Source organism: Telopea speciosissima, chromosome 3 (assembly GCF_018873765.1).
Source record: "Telopea speciosissima isolate NSW1024214 ecotype Mountain lineage chromosome 3, Tspe_v1, whole genome shotgun sequence".
Taxonomy (NCBI): Eukaryota; Viridiplantae; Streptophyta; class Magnoliopsida; order Proteales; family Proteaceae; genus Telopea; species Telopea speciosissima.
Window position 1 is genome coordinate 31,048,079 of NC_057918.1, and position 22,176 is coordinate 31,070,254.

At 38.7% G+C, this 22,176-nt stretch overlaps 2 protein-coding genes across 2 annotated transcripts; one reads left to right on the forward strand and one right to left on the reverse strand.

Moving 5' to 3' along the window:
* Window positions 1–2,876: 2,876 nt before the first annotated feature.
* LOC122655072 (RING-H2 finger protein ATL3) lies at window positions 2,877–3,791 on the forward strand. The gene has a single exon (XM_043849313.1). It carries the CDS (start codon window positions 2,877–2,879, stop codon window positions 3,789–3,791), a length of 915 nt encoding a protein of 304 aa, XP_043705248.1.
* Window positions 3,792–5,878: 2,087 nt separating this feature from the next.
* Window positions 5,879–21,845, reverse strand: LOC122656423 (ubiquitin-conjugating enzyme E2 34-like). The gene is made up of 10 exons (XM_043850932.1): window positions 21,628–21,845; window positions 20,209–20,347; window positions 18,752–18,806; window positions 15,017–15,055; window positions 14,807–14,870; window positions 14,623–14,684; window positions 14,496–14,535; window positions 14,247–14,274; window positions 7,115–7,206; window positions 5,879–6,446 (listed from the first exon to the last, which is right to left on the reverse strand). Exons 2-10 carry the CDS (start codon window positions 20,263–20,265, stop codon window positions 6,155–6,157), a joined length of 729 nt encoding a protein of 242 aa, XP_043706867.1. The 5' UTR covers window positions 20,266–20,347; window positions 21,628–21,845; the 3' UTR covers window positions 5,879–6,154.
* Window positions 21,846–22,176: the final 331 nt, after the last annotated feature.

Genomic DNA, 22,176 nt, shown 5'->3' on the forward strand with positions numbered 1-22,176 from the left:
CGGACAAATCCAAAGAATATGAGACGCCCAAGCTAAAAGCCAAACAAGCCGAGATCGAGGCCCACTGGTGCCCTCGACATCAAGAAGAAAAAGAAGAAACCAGTTCAAGTGTTGGGTCCATTGACCCCCACCTCCATGAAGGTCAATATGCCCAAGATCCAAATGATGGGCTGGACCTCATCACCCAACAGTTCTCTTCAACAAGGTCCACCGAAGGTCCGTAAGCCAAACATCAAAAAGAGTGGGCCTTTAAGCCCATGGGTTAGTCTCCAAACCCCGATATTGGAGAATCGCGACCATGACGACATCATAAAAATGGCTCAACAAATGACACGTGGTCGTATCAAAAGTCGTGTCCTATCACTATCTCTCGGTCCTAGATAGTCAAGCCACCACCTGGGCCCATTCAAATACAAGTGAACCATCTAAACCAAAACCAATGAGGAAAAAAGTGTTTCGACACGTGGAATGCCTCTGCGATTTTTGAAGCTTTTTTCAAAGATTCCAAGTTCTACCAACAAAGTGGTGAATAGTAAAATTGACTTTTTACTCGTAGCACTACGGACCAAAACCGCTTTCGGCGCCCGCCTCCAAAGTCAAGACTCGGGCCCACGCCCACATGCTTCTACGCTCTACCAAAGATGCCTTCAAGATAAGGTTTGCTTTCGGTGGAAAAGTAAAGCGATCAAAGCCTCCAAAGCTCTATAAGACCCCTCTTCTTCTCCATAGAGAAGGAGGAGAATCTCTAGAAGAGAAAAAGAAAGCACGCAAAGATCACCGTAGCTCACTCTTCAAAGTTCTTACACCAAGTTACTTCAAGTATTTTTAATTTTATTTCTTCAAGTGTAACTCCAAGTTTATTTCATCAAGTGTTCTTCAAGTCAGAACTAAGTTTCATCAAGTGTTCGCAAGTCTCAGAATCGCAAGTTTAAGCCTTTATCTCAGCTTCAAGTTTCCTTCAAGTAAACCCGTAAGTGAATAGTTATCTTCAAGCTTTCTTCAAGAGTCCTGTATATCAAGAGTGTAATTCAAATTCTCCAAGTAATATAAAATTCAAGATTTTATCTTTTATCTTCAAATATTGGCGGCTCACCGCCTTCAAGCACAATGAAGGCTACCGCAAAACGGTAGACCGCCGAGGTTACCCCTCCGAGTGCCACGACCGGCCCAAATTAAGGGCATGCAGCACCTGCTAAGCACACACAAGTTTTATTTCCGCTGACCTCTTTCAAGTTTTCACTTGCATATTTATTTCATTACTGCATATTTTATTTGGTATCCTGAAAAAACGATTAAAGATATTATGGGATAACTATGTTAAATAAATATCTTTTTTTTTAATCTACCTCTTCCCTTCTTTTAAGTAGCATACTTGAAAATAAAAAATTGCCAATGAGATGGATACATGGGTCGACAGGAATTGAGAATCCTAATTGCACATAATCTAGATAATCCATAAAGTGGGATTTATATAAACATGAGAAGGGGAGGGAGACATTGAAGATTTTGGCAACGTTTGAAACTTTAGAAAAGAGAGCTTTTATGTGATAGTCTTAACGTTATCGATCCATTCAAGAGTTGAAGAGATTGATTCCTTATGTTGCTCAAGTAAACAAAAATTGTTACAAAGAGAAAGAAACTATAATTGCATTAGTGGTTTTTATACAATAATTTTAAATGCAAGAAATATCGGATCCATTCTTTTCTCACCGCATTATAGGTTTCTAGCAACAATTTGTGTTTTCCCGTTTTCAATGTGTATTTTTTTTTTATAAAAAAAAAAAAAACAATAAATTTAGTTTTATCCCAACTTAATGAGGTCCCTGCATGGATCCAAACAAAACAAAGTAGGTAAAACAACAGTATACTCAGCCTTATCCCAACTTAATAGGATTGACTACATGGATTCAAATAAAACAAAGTAGAAAAAACTGAATTCTAACCAAAACAAGAAAGAAGAGGTGGGAAAAAAGGGATGGTGGAAGAGATGAAAGACGAAAAATGAAAAATGAAAAATTAGTAAAAGAAAAAAAGATGACGGATAGTAAGAGGAAAGAAGGCACAACAGGAGATTCTCAATTAAATAGAGACTATTACATGTATCCTTGCCCTCCAAAAAACTCTATCCGAGGTCATACTTAATATAAGACCTAGACTAAAGCATGTCCTTCATCACCACTTATCTTACAGTCATTTTTAACCTACCCCTTGTTCTTTTAACTTCTTCCATTGAATCATATCAATCCTCTTTTTTAATCCAAGGTCTCCCTTAAATATGACCAAAACAGAAGAATGAAAAGATGGGAAGAGAAGAGGAGGCACGGATGGAATCCCGAACGCCCCGCAAGTTGCGTTACGAGTCCGGCCAAGACCGGGTCTTATACTCACCACCCACCTGAGCTTATGACGTGTAAGACACAACAACTCTTAGGAGGAGACGAGGAGTCAGGCACTCGGACCCCACCAAACCCAAATTCGAGGTCCAAAAGGTCAAAAGGGCAGAGAGGGAAAAAGTCACTTGGATAGTGAAATTGGAAACTTCAAGGAAGAAATGCCACTGGAAATCCATGGAATGGGAAGATTTTGAAGTTTGAAATCTGAAGTCTGAAGTCGTTGGCATCATTTTGAATCGTTCATGGCGGCTGACGTTTGTAACCAGCACTCCTCTCATCTGTTTCTTGTAAGCCGTCACTCCTATTCCTTCTTTCCTCCTCTTTTAACTTGTCATTCATGTGTATGTCACGGCTTAACGAGAGGAGGCCTTTCAAGTTTCATCGACTTTCCGCACACTATATATATGAAAAAAAGTTTCAAAGAGCCTGCATAGAGTTGTTGGCTTAAAGAAAAAAATAATAAAAAATCAAGATTCACGAAGCATGGCAGAATCATCTAATTCAAGTGATGGGAGTTTTGACGATCCGGGAGCAGTGGCCGTAAGCGGGAAGATAATGGTTGGAGGGATTATCCTTCTGTTCTTAGTGGTGGTGTTCGTCTTTTTGCTTCATGTGTTCGCCAAGAGGTTCTGGGAAAGTAGAATCGATTCTCGGAGCCACCTACGACGCTTTGTATTCTCTCCCAGTCCTAACGGGGCCAGCCGCCGTCTGCACGGAGGAGTAGGATTGAAACCATCGGTTATCCAGGCTCTCCCAGTTCTGGTCTTCCATTCTGATGAATTTGTGGATGGACTAGAGTGTTCGGTCTGCCTCTGTGAGCTCTCCGACGGCGAGAAGGTTCGCCTGCTTCCCAAATGCAACCATGGATTCCATGTCGATTGTATTGACATGTGGTTCCATTCCCATTCAACTTGCCCGCTTTGTAGAGTCCCAGTTGCCCTTGAATCCTCCAATCCCGTTTCAGATTTGCCACCAGAAGAATTTCACATCCCCATCTCCACCACTACTGATTACTCTTTGTCGACGAAATCCATGAATTTTCCCACCAACGTCTTGTTCTGTGGCAACCAGACTCAGGTAACCATCAGCGGCTCGTGCCCGGAAGATGGACCTACTTCTTCTTCTTCTTCTTCTACTCCGCCGCCGGCGATTAGTAAGCAGGGCAAAGAAACGCTGGCGATTGAGATACCAAGGCGGTTGAACGAGGGCTTCTCGTCAGTGTCGCCCTCGCCAGTGGAATCCATGTCGCCGATGACAAGACAACTAAGATCGCTGCAGAGGATTTTGAGTAAAGGGAAAAGGGTCATTCCTTGCAGTCCTAGTTGGATTGTTGATGTCGAACAGGGTGAAAAGGTGATGAAGGTTGAGACTCAGACAGCATCAGTTTCGGATTCATGAAAGCATTGAGGTGCTTAAGTATATTGATCGGAATCTGAAGTTTCAGATGGGTTCATACCAACACCAATGGCTTCCAAATAACAGCAAGCAAGCAAGCACAGAATTCCGAGTTTCCGCCATTCTCACTGAGGCCCAGTAAAATTAGAAGAAATAGAATTCTGATTTCTGGGTATTCGGATGGAGGAAGAAAGGCTTCTCTGATGTTCAGTCATTCTTTTTTTCTGATTGTAGGAGTTATGGCATGACATAGAAGCGCCTACAAATTCGGGGCATCGGTACTCTGCTTGTGCTTTCTAGAATCCACACTCCTTGATAACCTTCCTTGTTTGCATCTTTCCATGTTTTCTTGATCTTTGTATGCACTGGGATGAATTCTATCGGGGGATGAAGAAGCTTGGATCTTCTCCACATTGGAATGTTTCCTTGCTTCTTCCAAGAACTCTCACCAAAGAAAATTTTCAACTAGGCAATTATTCAATTCTTTTATTTATTTATTTATTTTTTTTTCTTATGGAAACTTGGCGGTTAATCTTGGAACATCATGTATTCTCATTGTGATTGTGAATAAACTTGGCAACTGGAATGTTAATCTTGTGAACAAACATAACTTTCACAGAATTGAATGTTAAACTCTCTCAATAATAAAGGTCGATCCCACCCAACTGGGTTTACAAACAAAGCAAAGGCAATAGGCAGAGAGAGTTATTGCAAGTATATTGTCATTCTCAAGTTTTAACCAACAAAAAAAAGGAAGAGAGGGTGAGGGGCAGTTAAAGGTGTCTCCAATTCCTTCATCGTCGGTGTAGTTTGGGGTTGAGAGGTTGATACTTGGCAGGCGTGAACATCCATCGGTCCGTACTTTTAGGGAATTGGAGAGGATTTTTTTTTTTTTCCATTTTCCTTCGCAGGGCTGTTAAGGTTGAACCATGGTCCTAGACATAAAATCCTCATAAGATTTTAGTATGTTCCCAAAATATCCTCTGGATGCCCATTGGCCCAACAGATAAGAAAATAGATATAACAAAGATTCTTACCAAGGTTTTTTATATTTCCTTAACTTGAAAAATGGTGTTTGAGCTGATATTCCATTTGTGGCCATAAGAGGGCAGCAGGTATTGAAGCCACCGGAGATAAAAGAGAGAGGGCTAAAAATATCAAAAAAATGTAGGTGATGGCAGAAGACCATTTTGGGTAGTAGTTTTGTAATAACCATTTTTTAAAGTAATTTAATCTGTTGGAAACTTGTAACTGTTTTATTCGAGTTTGATTCCCGGCTGTACCCTCATCTAGTTCCAGATGATCCAGATGCATAGAATGTGTATTGTAGGCATCCAAACTAAAGGTGGTTATCTCTTGGAAAAAATTATGAAAGGTTGGTGGAATCGAACATTGAAGAGATTAATTGACAATAATAGTAAAAAAGATGGGCAGCTAATTCCAATATTCACAAATTTGGTAGCAGAAGTGGTGGTCTCCCATTGCTCGTCTGCTCACCCGTATCCTTTAATAAAAAAACTAGTTTCTATACATAAAATAAAATAAAAATAAAATAACATAAAAAAGGAAAAGAAAAGAAAAGAAAAGACCAGATGGTACGCGTCAAGTGAGGGCAATGGCAATGAACTCGCTCTTGAGTTGGGATTGCTAAGCAAAGAGCAAGAGCGCAACTGCAAGTGCGACTTCCAGAGGTCCAGATCAAATAGTGAAGGATTAGATTCGCTACTTTAGATTAGTGTGGCATTCTTAAGCCATAATATGGCCAAACTCCTTCCTTTTGTGCTTATTTAATGGGAAAGGTGTCTCACAGAATTGTATTCACCTTTTCAGGAAAGTACAAAGGACCAAGTTTTCCTTGAGCCAATCCCCATTCACCACAGGGCTTCAGATGCATGCGAGAGCGTATTTTGGAAAACATACTAAAACCCTAGGATGGAATGATGAAAGAAAATACACGGTAAGAAAAAACTTTCACCAGGTAAAAAACGAATAAACAGATTTGTGTAAGAGGGAGGCTCAGAGAATCCTTGCCCTTGTTTAATTCTCTACCCTTCTAATATAACTCCCGTTCCCAGAAAAATAAGTCTTTCAAAGCCAAAAACCAAGATCCACAACAAGGTCAATTGAGATGACATCAGCGGCAGCAAATGTCCGGAGCTGCAAACAAGCAGATCCAGCGAAATAGGAGACAAGCTAGTGAATCGGAACTATTTCTTGCTTCAGCTTCTAATACCCCCATACAAGTTCTCTTTTAGTTACATGACTCAAGAGTTCAGATCCAATATAACCATAAATGTAAGAGTGTAACATTGCTAGAAGCCTCATGTGGACTGACCTCAAGACAGCTTTTCATTTCTTAGGTTGCTTCAAGGTTGGAGAAGAGGTAGGGCCATCACAATACCGAAGATGGAAATCAGCAACATCAACAACCAGAAGGGGAATTTCTGTGATCCTCTCTTTTTGTTTCTTGCATCATTGAGGATTTCTCTATTTTGCTCTTCTAGCCTTCTTTTGGTATTCCCAGATGTTGCTCCGAAGCTTTCTTGATCTTCCCTAGGAGGTGAAATTAGTGACGACTGCTCTGACAGCGACTCCTCTGCAAGCTGTTGCTGGTTGTACTTTTCTACGTATTCCGGGAACATTTTTCTAAATACTGGGCTGCAATTAAAAAATGTCAGAATAAGAGAAAAAAGTTTTAACACTTGAGAGTAACACATACTAATGTGCCATACATCCAATCTTTCACATTATTTTAATCTGCCATGTGGCGGTAAATATGTGTACCATGTAAAGAACAGACCAGGAAACCCTTGCCTTTAAAACTCTCTGATGGTGCATCATAAATTATGTTTGACAACAAAATAATAGAAAAGATAAGTAAATTTCAAGATACTGTCGAAATTTTAAAAGTTCATCTGCAAATTTTTCAGGTGGTATCCTATGAAATTAGAGACGAATTGATGAATAGAAGGGTTATATGTATGATTAGGGCCAAGGCACCACCATATGTCAACTTGGACTGATGAGAAACCAAGGAGACTTCTTTTAAACTCTCTGAAGATGGCATTATAAATTATTGCAACAAACTGACAAAAAGATGAGTAAATTTGATCCTACTGTTGAATTTTAAAAGCTCATATGCAAAATTCTCAGGTGATAGCTGCACCAAAATATCATGCATTAATGCATAGAAGGGTTATAAGTTTGACATTTCCCCCCCCCCCCCTTTCGGTGGTAGGTTATGGGTATGACTAGGGCGAAGGCACCACCATATGTCTACTAAAGACTGATGATCAACCCGGGAGCCTCTGAACTGAGGGGCTTACCTCTTACAATTGAAAGCAAGCGAAGCCTTGGCCAACCTTTGCTTTTCAGCAGCAGTAGTTGAAACACTGCCAGTGGTAGGACTGTTGTCCATCTGCAAAATGAAAAGGAGTACAAGGATAGGTATTTATATGATCAAAGATAAAATTTATTTTATTTCTAATGCAAGGAACTAATCCATTTTACTCGTTCTAACATCATACAAAAGTCAAATTTACCCCAAATTCCACCATAGCAAGTGATTCATTTTGGGGGCCAACCTGATAAGATGGTCTTGAGATAATGTGGTTCTCGTTCTTTATAATTTACCCCAAAATTTATCCTTTCACAAATCATAAGTGAAAATATTGGAGGTGATCATCATCATACTCCATAGCATCATGTTACAAAGTCTACCAAATGGGCAGTGGAATTAAAAAATTATTCACTTACCCACCTTTCTGAAGTGGGAGTGTATAATGATGATGCTACATGTTCAGAAAGTTTATATTCAATAAAATGGAGGTTACAAAATGTGGATTTGGATAAACTATTTTTCTTCCGAGTCATTATTTAGGTTATTCTGCTACTTTCTTTTCACTGTTCTGACAACATTTATATGCACTGTCATTTTGTAACAAAGTCAAAAAACTAGTAGAATTACCTTCTGAAGGAGACTGCATTTTGCAATCCTAAGCTCAATGAGGAAAATATACTGGAAGAGTATCAGTCTGACAGGATTTCTAATTTACAAAGACCAATTTGATCAAGAATTAGATTAAAAATATATTTGTTAGGCTGAAGATTTTACTTGTTTGAATAAGGGTGTTATGCGACCATATGAGTTGCTAAATGGAAACTTGAGTTAATTCAGATGCATCAAGTTAACGCAGAATCCAAGTAAACAGACTTTAAGTCACGGTAGAAATAGGAAATGAGGTAACGCAATCCCCGGTTCGAAAACTCCATTTGTGTTCGCTACGGGCCCACCCAAGAGTCTAAGCAGGTCAATATGTAATGGCAGTGGTAATCTGGTAATTAACCAGAATTGTAAAGGGTTACTTTGGAAGGTGTATATGGGTTATGATTCAAATATCATTTATATCTTTTGTATGGGAACAGAGTTGGAAGCATTAGCACAAGGGTGTTTTAGGAATAAGGGGGTTAGTGATGAATTAAAAATAAATAAAACAACCTACAGGTTGTCTTCAACCTTCCAGCCACGATAGGTGCAGAGACCAGCGGGAAGGGGAAAACTAGCGGGTGAAGGAGCTCTCTCTTGAGGACTCTGATTGGCATGAAACTATAGGATTGAATCATGCCCTGGTGAACAGTTTTCATCTAGAAAATATCACAACAGGACTAAAAGATGCTGCGATGGAAAAGTTGCAGAAACTCAGAAAACAGAGCAGGTTGCAGGAACAGATTATGAACTGGTGAAGAAAGTCATAGTAAATAACAATAATGTAATAGAGAATAATGCCAACAGCTTAAATAACAAATTTCAGGGCTAATTAACAAGTAATAATGAAAATTATGAGCAAAAATAGAGGTCTGAAATTAGTTTAATAAGAAGGGAAGTGAGTTGGCTTGCACCTGAGACGAGAAGAGATAAGGAACAACAGAGGGAGAAAGAGATTCAGCAGTCGAACCAACCTTCGACTCTCACAACAACCAGCATAACTCAAAAGATTTCAGTCCATTCTATATTTCTGAGAATTGATAATTAAATCAGATATATAGACGATTTAAAAAAATCTTAATCCCAATCATAATCTGAAACAAACTTTGACACCAACTCAAACTCCATACATTATCTAAAACTGAAACAGAACTCAAAACAAATAAGATGCTTCCCCTACGTATGGCTATCCCTAATAATAAATAATTAAACTGCAATTACAAAAATAGCCCCAAGCAACTAACTAACCCCTACCAGCCCTTCACTACAAGAAAAGCACGCTTCGGCAAATAATGTGTATTGTGGCAGTGTATAAATACCACTGCTAAATATCAATATTTAGCAGCGGTAAGTATAAATCCCTCAGCGACAAAATATCACGACCATTAAATTTCACAAAATTCATTCCCGCCCTCCACACCAAATAGCCAGCCAAATAATAGGGGTGCCCACCAAATGCTTAAATGGCTTATGGACAAATGTTCTCTATGCCGGGGGCGCAGGCTGCGCCCAGACACATGGGGGTGGGAGAAATGACCACCCTGCCCCCCTGAATGGCAGGCCCATGTGTCTGGGCGCAGGCTGCGCTGCGGCACAGAGAACATCAGCCCATGGCTTATATAGCGGCGGTAGTATAAAACCGCCACTCAAAAGTAAAAAATATTCACGGCCCCCATGTTTATCAGCGGTAGTATAAAATCGCAGCTAAAGCGGAATCAGCTGAAGTTATAGCCAATCAACAATTTTTTTTTTTCATCTTTTCTTTCCTCAAAACTACTTACAAGTTTAGGGTTACTATCATGAGTGTCTAGGGTTTAGGCTCATTCTGGTCGATTCTAACTTAGTCGGAATCAGCTGAGATTTTAGCCATTTAACAACTGTTTATTTATTTATTTTTTTTTACTTTGTTGTTTTGGGTGAATAAAGAATTCATTAAGAAAAGAAAAAGGAGATACAAGGGGCCCCTGAAAGGGGGTAAAAGAAGAAAAATACAGAACAGATACAAATAAAGGGAGGGGACAGAGGGCTGCAGTAAGGAGAATGGCAAGCCCCAAGAAACAACAATAAGCTTGTTCCTAGGGGAATCATCTACACTATGAGAGGGTTACCAAAGATAACTTGGTACTACCATCGAAAGAGATGGACTTCCCAATCTGCTCGAAGGATCTAGAGTTAGAGGACCATCTTCTAAGGTTTAGCTCCATCCAAATATGATTGACGGTGGTACCAAAGCCTAGGTTACCGACGATATCACAAATAGACTTCCTGGCATAAGCCATATCCACCCAAATCCATTGTCTCACTAAAGAGAGAATTCTTCTTCTACTTGGCCAAAATATGCTCAGGATCGCTTTCCAAACTGTAGAGAAGGGACAAGCAAAAAAGAGGTGATCCACGTCTTCCACTCCGTTCCAAAAGAGACAGCAAGAAGAGGAGAAGGGAATCTGACGATGAATGAGGAAAGACTGCATTAGGAGGCAATTGGAGAGGGCTTGCCAAACAGTCTGCCTGTAACGCGGGATATTATCCTTGAACAAAACAATCTTGTGCCGTGGTGATAAGGGGCCGCGAGCTCTAATGAAGTCCCAAGCTGAATTATAACTGAAAAGGCCAATGGAAGAGGCTAACCATACGCCACAGTCTCCCCTACCTCAAGGCACTCTGATGTATCTAGCCTATATGCCAAGAAATACAGCCATAGGTGTAGGGATCTTCCTACACCAGCAGCAAATCGCAGGCTGATGTTACAACTTATTCTGTTTCTTTTTCTAGACTTTTAATTCCTAGTTATGTATTTAAATTAATTTCCTAGCTATGTTTGAATTGCACTCCTAATTGGGAATCCTAATTAGACTTTACTTTCTTATTCTCAGCCATTGGGCTTTATATATATATATATATATATATATATATATGTATCAGCTCTTAAGCGCTCCCCACGATTTGAATGAATAGAAGTCTTTGCTTTGTGCAATTGTGAAATCCTGAGATAGAATACGTGAGAGACCCAGGATGACATTCCAATCCCCTTTCCCCCATTCCCTTCCATCGATCTCAAGATTTCAAGTGTTTCAAACCCTGAAACTGCCCAATCGATCTCAGTGAATTCTTCAAGTTTGCTGAAATTTTTCTGCAAGTTGCTCACATCATTCTCTTGGGTATTTATTATCAATTTTTGAGTTGCTGCCAAGTTCATTACCAACGATCACAACAAGGGCCAATCCCCATCATCGATTTTGAGAGAAATTAGGATTTTCAAAACCCTGAAGGCTGATCGATCTCTCTTCTCACTGATCTGTCCGTGCTCATCTTTTGTGAGCTTCATCCTACATCTAAGGGGACTACTCGATCCAATTTGCAGTCTGAACAGGTTACTGATTTGTAAGATCCTACTGTTCATTTATCTCAATCAATTTTGGTTACCAATTTCAATCCTATTTGGGATTAAACCTATTCAGGTTCTAGTCTTACATTACCCTGCGGGAATGCATGGCAAGGCATTCCAAAATGGCTGATAATGGGGAGGATAAATAAGGGGGAGGGGGCCCAATCATCATACTGAATGATAACTGCAACTAAGGTTTGCTTACTAATACTTGATTGTAAATAGCTCCTGTACCAACTAAGTGAAGGAGAACACCCATAGGATGCCAATTATCAAGCCAAAGCGAAGCAGACACACCATCATCAATCTTGGAGGAAATGGCCCCTAGAGCAATAGATCTGAGATTCAGAATCTTCCGCCAAACCCATGAAACATTAGAGATAAGAGAAACCGTCCAAATAGAGTCCATTCAAAGAAGACCTGAGTACACCCAATCTACCCAAATGCTTTTCTTCTTAACCGCAAGCTTCCATATCTGTTTGAGAATACCAGCAGAATTAACCTCTTTGATTCTTCTCAAGCCCAGGCCTCCCTCATCCTTGGGTACACAGACTGCAGCCCAAATGATCAAGTGAAGGAAACTGGATGAGTCAGTTTCTTTACAAAGAAAGGCACACATAAGGGATTCTATGGCCTTAATAGTAGACTTAGGTAGTCCGAAAACACCAACCCAATAAATGTGAGAGGATTGAAGAACTGATCTGATCAATTCCAGGCGACCAACATAGGAGAGGAGCTTGCCCTTCAAAATTTAAAACCTCTCAAAACTCAAATCAAACATAGATGTGCGGTGATGAGCAGTCAATCTGGTCTGGATCAAAGGCAACCCCAAGTATTTGACTAGGACGCGACCAAGAAGAAACCCGTCAACTCAAGGAAGGAAGCCTTATTCGCATTTGAGACCTCATTAAGAATAATTGAGATTTCAAGAGGTTGATCCATAGATCCAAAAAACCCCTCAAAATGATGTAAATAGGACATGACGGTCTCAATCGAAACAATATCCGCTTTAGAAATATCATGAGATAATCAGCAAAAGCAAGGTGAGATAACTTCAGAGCCTTGCACTTGGGAATGGGGGGAGATAAGCTGTTGATCCGTGTTAAATTGGATGCTTCTGGAGAGGACTTCAAGGGCAAGGAAGAATATGAATGGGCAGAGGGGGCAGCCCTGTCGAATACCCACAGTGAAGGCGAAGTACCTGGCCAGACTAACATTGACAAGCATAGAGAAGCACAGAGAGGAAATACAGTGGTAGATCCAACTGATAAAAACTTAGGGGGGGGGGGGGGGGAGGCCATCTTGAGCATGACTTTAGAAATGAAATCCAACTTCAAAGAGACAAAGGCTTTATGAATTGTCATTCTTCATTAAGGCAGCAGAGAGTGAGATTTTTTTGTCGAAGACTCTGACAAGCTCATTGCAAAGGAGGATATTATCAGAGATAATTCTACCAGCAATGAAAGTCGATTGATTGCCACTAACCAGAGAGTCAAAGACAAACCGCAGCCTGTTTGCCAGCACCTTGGCAATAAACTAATACAAGAGATTGCATAGGGAGATGGGCCTGACGTCAGACATAGTAGAGGCACCTGCCTTTTTAGGGATGAGGAAAGGGAAGGAGTGATTGACCCCTTTGATTTGGCTAGGATTGAAGAAAAAAATCTAGAGGGCCTTAATGAGATCTTCTTTGACAATGTCTCAACAAGAGGAGAAGAAACACATATTGAAGCCATTAGGGCCGAGGGCTCTATTAGCCTTGTGGGAGAGGACCACAACCATAATCTCATCCTCAGAGGGAAATGCTTGGACAGAACCAATGAGATGGCCAGGGATGAACTTATTTAGAAGACCCTCAAGGATACGAATAATGGAGGCATGGAAGAAGGCTGAAAAATCTCTGTGAAGTAGTCAACTACTTCTAACTTTATCTCTGTAAAGTAGTCAACTACTTTTGACTTTATCATCAACATCGTAGAGAGAGAAACCATCTCTAGCAAGAAGTACGGGGACAGAGTTGACATTAGTTCTAGCCTTCATTGACCTGAGAAAGTAGGCAGTGTTAGAGTCACCAAGTTCCAACCATTTGATCCTAGACTTTTTTCCTTAAGAAGCTCTCCTCTTGGGCAACCAAGGAGAGGAGATCAGAAGAAACTACTTTTTCTTCATCAGAAAGAAGGGCATTGTGAATGTCAGATTGAAGCCTTAGTTGGATATCTGCAAGCTTATCTCTACAGATAGAGACCAAATATAAGATGTTCCCAAAAGAGGAGTTCCAACTTTTAAGGGCACATTTAAAATTCTGAAGTTTCCTGATAAAGGTAATAAGGGGTTAGAATGGGCTTGGACTGGCATATTCCAGGCCTTCTTTAACAATGTAGAGGAAATCTTAGTGAGAGGACCACCTGTCAAAAATATTTGAAGTGTTTAAGGCCGAAAGAGATGTAAGAAGGAACAAAAATGGTGGTAGGGCTATGGTCGTAGATTCTAGTAGGGTCAAAGATGGCATGGGAAGATGTAAAGGATGATAACAAAAGATTAAAAAAACAGATTTTTTATCAGAACAAAAAAAAACATTAAAAAAACAGAAACACTCCTTTCTTTTTTTAAAACAAACAGAGAAACTCTTTTCTGTTTTTGTGCTACATGTTTATAAACACGTGGTGGATGTGGGGATAAAATGATCTCCTCTATTCTCCCCTCCCCCCTCTCTTTCCCCATACTAACCTTTATTGAACCCAATAGGAATACAACAGTAATGGCTCAAAACATTTTGGATTTTTTTTAAAGGATTTTTCATTTTCTATATTTATAAACAAAAAACAAGTGAAAACATATCCAAAAAAGGCCTTAGAGCTACTTGATGCTTAAGCAGAGATATTCAGCTGCTGCCCTGGACCAACGCGTGTACTATTTAACCCGACATAGAAAATGTGTTCACTTGCAAGATTAAGAATTAGGCACTTCATGAAGATAAAAAAGAAACCCAAGGACAAGTATAGGTACCTAATAGAGCATTAAAATATTCAAGCAATAAAAGGAGAAACAGAAACTGCAAATAAAGTATAAGGAGCGGCAATGAACTTACCATGAATGACAGAAGCCCTGTAAGTATGCTGCATATAAATTGTAATCACATGAATAAGTTAGTGCAGACAACTAAAGAATAAGAAGAATTTCAAATTTATTAGAGCCTGTTTCCTCCACCTAAACAACTTAATTCATAAACAAAGCAAAAACTGCATGTCAAGTATTCCACCCAAGAAGAAAATTCAGATTCATCAGAGAAAAAGTGAAAGAATTCCAAGAATCCAAATACAGTAATATCTTCAGTTACCTTGATACGGACCACATAGGATTCCAAGTTTCTGGGTGAACTGGAGAGAAAGATTAATTTAAGTTAGTTACCCAAAGGGTCGCTTGATTATAACACCCCAAATACAATACTTCCGTAAAATACTTACAATCACTCATGGATAAGCAGATTTTCTTCTGTGTCATAAACCGTCCATTTGGAGTGATCATACTAGCCATGGATAAAGAAAAATAATCAACTCAACATCTTCCGAAATAGTCATTCTAACTGAAAGCATCAAAATTAGTCTCCGTAAGAAAGTTAAGCGGAGAGGGGACCATAGTCCACTGTACCTGATGCTGGGTGGCTTGAATGGATACTCTGGAGGGAACTTGATCTTTCCATGGTAATAACCACCTTACAATAATAAGTAGAAAGAATATACAGATTAAATATATAAGAAAACTATGGGCATCATAGAAATGGGACAGAAACTATATGAAGTCCAAATAAAAGATCAAGATAAAAACATCACAAGAGGTTGGCTGGAAAACACTCAATACCTGCAAACGGTGTTCCTTCACTTCCCTCCAATACATAATCTGGGAGGAAACCAAAGGAAAAAAAAAAGTGAATATCATTTGTACCAAATATAGAGGACTAGAGGTACATAAGCTGCCCAACCCCTCAGAAAAAGAAGGGGGAAAAAAACTGCAAATGAATGATGGCAGAGAGACAAGACAAAAGTAGTGAAAACCTCTTGATTAATTGAACTAAAATCATCCATTGTTGTCAAGGCAGCAAAGCGACCCAAAGCGCTGGAGGGGTGTCTAAGTGCTTAGGCGACAAGGCACCCCCAAGTGTTATTTTTTTATTTCTCCCTTTTCTAACATTATTTAGTATGCTACAATATTTTAGTATGCTACAATATATACCTTATATCATCAAAAATCAACATTAAGCCTTGTCAAGTCAGCAAAAATCAACATTAAGCCACATTAAGTCACATCAAGTCATCAAAAATCAATATTAAGCCACATCAAGTCATCAAAAATCAACATAGAACTAGAAGACAACAGAACTGAAGTTTGAAACAATCAAACATACATTTGGTTTATACTAGTCTCACATTTGGTTTATACTGTTCTTGGAAAATATGATCTTATTTATAAGTAATTAAGTTGTTCTCGATTTAGAGAAATGTTCTTGTTCTCTAAGAAGTTTGACTAGGCAGGTGATTTTATTTTTACATGAGACTTTTAGTATTAGGTAGAGCACAAAGCTTTCCAACAAATCCAAAATTGTTTAAATCTGATTTATATTGAAGAAGTTATGTTCCGGTCAAACCTTATTTGGTATGCGTGAATGCTGTCAAAATTGCTTTGAATGAAAATATTTTTTTAGATATCAAAACAAATGGATATTTAACCATATTTTTTGTTTTTAGCAATGTTTTACCATTATAGGATACAAAACTACATAATCACCCCGACAGAATACTTTCAAATTAAACCTACCTCCCTTTCTAGCTCCGACTTTGTATAATATCAATTACACATTGGAAAGAAGCTATCTATCTAATTCAAGCACCGAACTCTGTGAAACCATTTCATAGAAGTTCATTGATCTCTTCTTATAAATTTTTAGATTTGAGAAAAACTCCAGCATTAGAAAGTTGAAAATTTTACCTACCGTCGAAAATTCAGATTTCGTTCTTGAACTGGGGGGTTAACTTTTTATCCTTTTGAAATTTGAATTTTTAACTATTTTTATTGGATTCAAATAGGGGGTATTTGCTTATTTATGAATAATATCATAAGTTCTACTTAAATGATATTTGGCATAAATAAGGGCCAGTTTAATACTAATAAAAACCAATGCAAGGCGCCTTGCAATAAGGCGGAGGTCCGCATAAATAAGGGCCAATACTGGGTTTAATACCAATAAAAACCAGTGCAAGGCGCCTTGCAATAAGGCGGAGGTCGCCTAGGCCCCAACAAAACCGCCCAAGGGCCAATACCAGGTTTAAGACCAATAAAAACAAGTGCAAGGTGCCTTGCAACAAGGCGGAGGTAGCCTAGGCCCCAACAAAACCGCCTGGACACCTAGGCGGCGCCTTGTGAATGGGCTGAGGACCTTGATACCATACCAGTTTCTCCATGTCTAAACTGTCTTCTGAAATGTTCCACAGCAGCCTGTTTCAGGGGTGCAACAGGGTAGACGAAGCACCTTGGATGGTCATAGTTTAATCAATATAAATGGCTCAACATTTCTTCACCCCGCCTTCCCTCCTATCTTTTTCCCTTTCTTTTTTTTTGTTTCATTATCTTTTTCAGTTACTGCTCGTACTCACCATATTCTTAAATTTCTTTTTCCAATAAAGATTCATATCTTTTTAAAAGAAAATAAATCCCTCATGCCAAAACTGATGCAGTAGCACTTCCATGGACCAGCCTGAACCTGTTTTGAAGTCCAACCTGAGACGAACTGGGTCTAAAATTAGTTTTGGGCCCAGTAGAATAATTAGGGATTTATTTGCTTATAAGATTATCTTGTAATATTTATTTTATGGAAAGTAGGATAATGTAAGAGATTGGTTTCTTTGTTTGAGGTAGTTACCTAGTTTACTACAGTTTATATTTTTAGATTATAAGTTTTTGGGTAAATTACACCTGAGGTGGCCAATCTTAAACAACAGGAACTTGGGATACCCAAAGTTACAAAAATGACAGTTAGGGTACCCTGTGAACTGTTTTTGTTCAAGAATCAGACATATTTCCTATTTTTTAACTATTTTTATTCAAATAGGGAGGTATTTGTTTATTTATGAATAATATCTTTTTTTTATTTTGGTAAGATTTATGAATAATATCTTAAGTAAATGAAATAACAAATATAAAAACATTTCTTAAACGTTATTTGGCATAAATAAGTGCCAAAGCATAGTTTCCTAGGCGTCGCCTCTACAAATCCGCCTGGACACCAAGGCGGCGCCTTGGCGACGCCTTGACAACTATGCTCTCCACCGTATTTTATACGAGAAAAATCCTAGTACAGATGCTGCTCTTATAGATGGTAGCTCCATTTCTTGTAGTTTTGAAGGTCCCCGGCATATAGCTCCCAATCCCCAGATTTTTTACTTCCAGAAATTTGGTTGCTAAAGCCTTGAATAGCATAAGAATGTTTCAAAGAGAATTTACAATCAAATTCTAGTTGATGTAGTTTCGGTTAGCATCTAATACTGCCACATCATGTATTCTTTTGTGACATGGAAGATGAATAATAAGAGAAGGTGCAGTAAAGATCACACCTCCACAAATCTTTCAAATACAAACCCATACTTCCACAACTGTTGCATGAACTCTCTTATTCGGAACAGCATTTGTAGTCCTCTCCTCCAGCCTTTGAGTTGAAAGATGGGACAGTTTTGATGGATCTAACCCCTCCCCCATCTTTAACAAATTTGTAGGACCTGACTTTCTGCTTGGAAGTGATTCCGTTAAAGTGCCTGCCAAACCCCATTCTGGTTTTCTTTTTCTTTTTCTTTTTTGTGTTTCAGAATCACTTTTTTCGCTAGGTTATCAAATGCCTATCTACTCCCCCTATAATTATTCTGAGCAGAATCAGGAAAAAAATACTTTCTGAGAGGAGAACTGTTAACAAATGCAGCCATAGCGACCCAGATCCCAGGATCGCATAAAAAATTCATCATTTATCCCCTCCTCATGTTATTTGTGATTATCCAAGAAGCACTCGTACATGTCCCATTAAAGTTGTATTAGTCTCCTCAAAGTATCATACCTATGGTCTTGCACATACTCATTAGTTCTGAATCATCAATTTAGGTCTCCATAATTTGTCAAGCTTGCATGCTTCCAGTAGTCAGACTCTTTTAGCTATTGTTGCTCATAGTCTTGCCTTCTGACCAAGCCAAACAATGACATTCAAAATACTTTCAATATGGATTTTGTTCTTCATTCCAGTCTACCATGACGGTACAACACATGAGCTACAACAGTCCCTCTATCAATCCCTTTGCCACTGAATACCTGAAATTGAGCACCCATAGTTCTAGAAAGTTGGAGAGACGTTGAGTGTTGGTAGAGTTATTTACTCGTAATGGGATTCTTCATTCTACCCAGGAAAATAAAGCTAAGAAAATTGACTAATACCTAAATTTTTTGCCTTGGCATCATGCTCTGTAAAGAGGCAACACCTAGAAGCAGTAAATCATGTTGACAAATAATACGTATTGCCGGAATTTCAGCCAAAACACTGCAAAGAGATAAAATACTTACGCCATTCAAGGATATCATTTGGTAAAGGGTGAGCCATAACATGGGAGACTGGTTCCTACAAGTTTAAATAAAAAAAGTGAGACCCCAATATTAACAATTTCTGCATGTGGAGATTGGGGAGATAATACTTCAAGGAAATTAAGATTAACAGAGAGGAAAATGTGCATAATTTCTCACCAATTTTTCCTGCAAAAACCAGCCACAGAAGAATAATTGTACTAGTTATGTTTCAAAATGATATTTCCCCTACTAATTCAAGAAGCTGTGAAAAACAAAAATGATATTTCCCCTACTAATTCAAGAAGTTGTAATAAACAACCAATAAGGCCAGTTTTAGAGACATGTCATGCCACAATACTGCACTTCCATTCCCAATGCTTAAAATAGTAATTACTGCAATCAAAGTGATGTTGACAACTATAACTCAGAATTTTATATATAAGCCAGTCCCAGGCATGAAAAAAGGCGTGCAACCTGAGAACTACCATTAACCAAGCATAATCACATAAAGACTAGATAGTCAAAGGACTTTGTTCAAAATGAACTGAAAACAATGACTGTTCCGAAGGCCAAACATCAAAAAGGGAAATAATTACTAATAACTGAAAACAACACTAGAGCGAATTCCTAGTTGCAAACGATGTCGTCGAAGCGTCTCTGCAATTTGGAGATCTTGATCTTCAAGTTTTCACGATCATCATCGTTCCTATCTTCCATTTCATCTCTAACCCTCTTAGAGTTAGGGTCTTTCACCCATCTCCACACCTTGCTAGTCTTGGGCTGAAGTTCCACTTGAGCCCTCATGTATAGGCCTTTACCCTAAACCGTTACCTGGTTGGCCTAGTACGTGCTCCCCAGCCCTTTACCCTAAACAATTACCTGCATAGTTGTCAAGGCGTCGTCTAGGCAAGGCATCCAGGCTCCTTTGTCACACCTTGATTTTTGGTGTTGCCTAGGCGACACCTTGTTGCCTTATTGGTGTTGCCTTGATTTTTGACCCCCTCGCTCGCCTTTGTTCGCCTAGGCGCCTTGACAACTATGATTACCTGGCAGGCCTAGTACGTGCTCCCCAGGCCTTTATCCTACCTGGCGGGCCTTGGTAAACTCTAAGAGAAGTAGACAAGCCATTCAACTCAAACCAACATCCGAGTGGATCATCCTTATGGTTCTTCCTCCTTTCCCTACTTAGAGAGACAATTTTTTTTGGGGGTCTCCTGAGTCAACCACATGAATTCGACAAAACCACAAAAGCCATCCCCCACACACTAACTATTAAAAATAAAAAGCACATGGGTTCTCCCATACAACAGTGAGACAATAAGAAGAAATTCAATTTTAGAAATTGATGCTTAACTTTTTCTAAATGATAATATTATAAGTTCTGCATAAAACAAGCAAAAAAGAAGAGAGAAAAAAATGAAAACAAATTGATACAGTAATCTCTGTGGCGGACATACTTTACAGAGAGCTCTGTATTCCTTCTGAAGGCGCTTGATGCAAGACTTATCCACCATTGCGACAGCAGCTTCAGAGTACTGCAGTGGTTCTGAAACCCTATACTCCTCTTCTTCCACCACAAAAGCCTCAATATGGCAGCTGATGAACACAACGAAAATGTAAAATAAAATGAGATTTGGATCAACTATTTCAGAGAAAAACTATTCGAGGAATACATGAAACAAAAGATGGGAAAGATGGGATATCTCCAAATCTATTCCATGTCTGTTTAGAGTAAGGACCACCCTGATCTTCAGCGCAATGGACAGTAAGGTCATAATGTTTCATATGTCATCATAATCAAAATACAAATTTTTGAACAATGCTAGTTAAAATTTAATCCACAAGCATCAACATAACAAGCGAATGGCTGTAGAGAGTTAGAAGTCCAATGGAAGTCAACAACGGCCTGAAGTGAGCTAAAACCCAAACACGACATAATTAAGTAGGACCCTAGTTAAATCCTTTTCAGGGTTTAAAGCCAGATGCTTTTTTTTTTTTTTTTTGGGGGGGGGTGTGTGGGGAGGGGGGGAGACAACTATAGGTTTGGAAGTTTGTATTCTATTGAAGCATATTTGATTTTTTTTTTTAATTTTAAAGAATATAATGATAAACAAAACCTCAACTTCTAATCAGATAAGGCATCAAAGAATACCTTCAAAACTAGAGATGGGGTATTGTTCACTCAATTTTTTTAACTATTTAAGAAAATTCCCTCAATGAACTAGAATAATGATTACTCCAGTAAGGAAACCATGTATCATTCAAGCATCTGCACTAATGGAATTACACGAAAGAATGAATTGTTTACAGGAAATTTTCCCAAATGTTTGGCATATAAACATAATTTCTCGAGGATAACCCAAAAATAAAAAGAACAGAATAACATAAATCAGGTTCCCCCATCAAAAGAAAGAAAACCTAACAGCTTTTATCTTGAATCGTGCAAAAGCATTTCCAAGTTCAAAACTCATACCATCAGTTCTTTCTTGGAATTTGGAAACAAATGTTTATTCTCTCACCCAATTCAGACTAGAAAATGCATAGTAACACAGTTACATGGACCGACAGAAAAACTTAAAGAGTAAAAGCGAGCGAAAAAAGCATGAGGAAATAAAAATGTGAAAGGTATTATAGGTCAACCTCCAAATTTTAAAACAAGAAATGAAAACAATAATAAAACAACCAACAGAGATTTCATCTTTTTTTTAACTATAAAAAAGAAAATAAAAGATATTCCAATTTCTCACAGTCCACGAACGAAAAAAAACCGAGTCCAGCATGGAATTCAGCAAAAGATTCAGTTCTTTGAACCAATATGAAAGTTCAAATATACAAATAATTCGAGGGGAATAGAACAAGAGAGAGAGGTAAATGACCTCAGATCAGGACCTTCTCAACCACGATGATCCAAAGAATCGATTCGAGGAAGAACGAACAGAGAATTTAGGACCGACGACGGTGAATATATTCACGAACAATCTAGCCCTAGATATCCGAGTCGAGCCATTCCAATTTTATCTCTCGATTTATGGATTTTCCCTCTTTGGTAGGCGTTGAGTTCACAGGGGAAAGAAAGGAAGAGGAAGAGGAAAGAGGAAAGAGCTCCTCTATTTTCCATTTGTGTTTATTATGATGATTTTCCAGTCCACATGGTTCGAGGATCGGAATCGGAATCGGAATCGGAATCGGAATCATCCGATCACGAGTCGATTTCAACCGATTTTTTAAAAACCTCTTTTGTTGAAATACTTTCAGCTTTATTGAAATCTTTCCTTTTTTTAATATATTTATTGTGCTTTCCAATTCATTAATGTAAAATGTTAGATTTTCTGTTGCCTCCACATTTTTTTTAAAATACCAATGTGTCCTATGACATTGTGATTAATTTGTCTTCAAGAAAGTGTCTCCTCCAAAAAATTAGAACA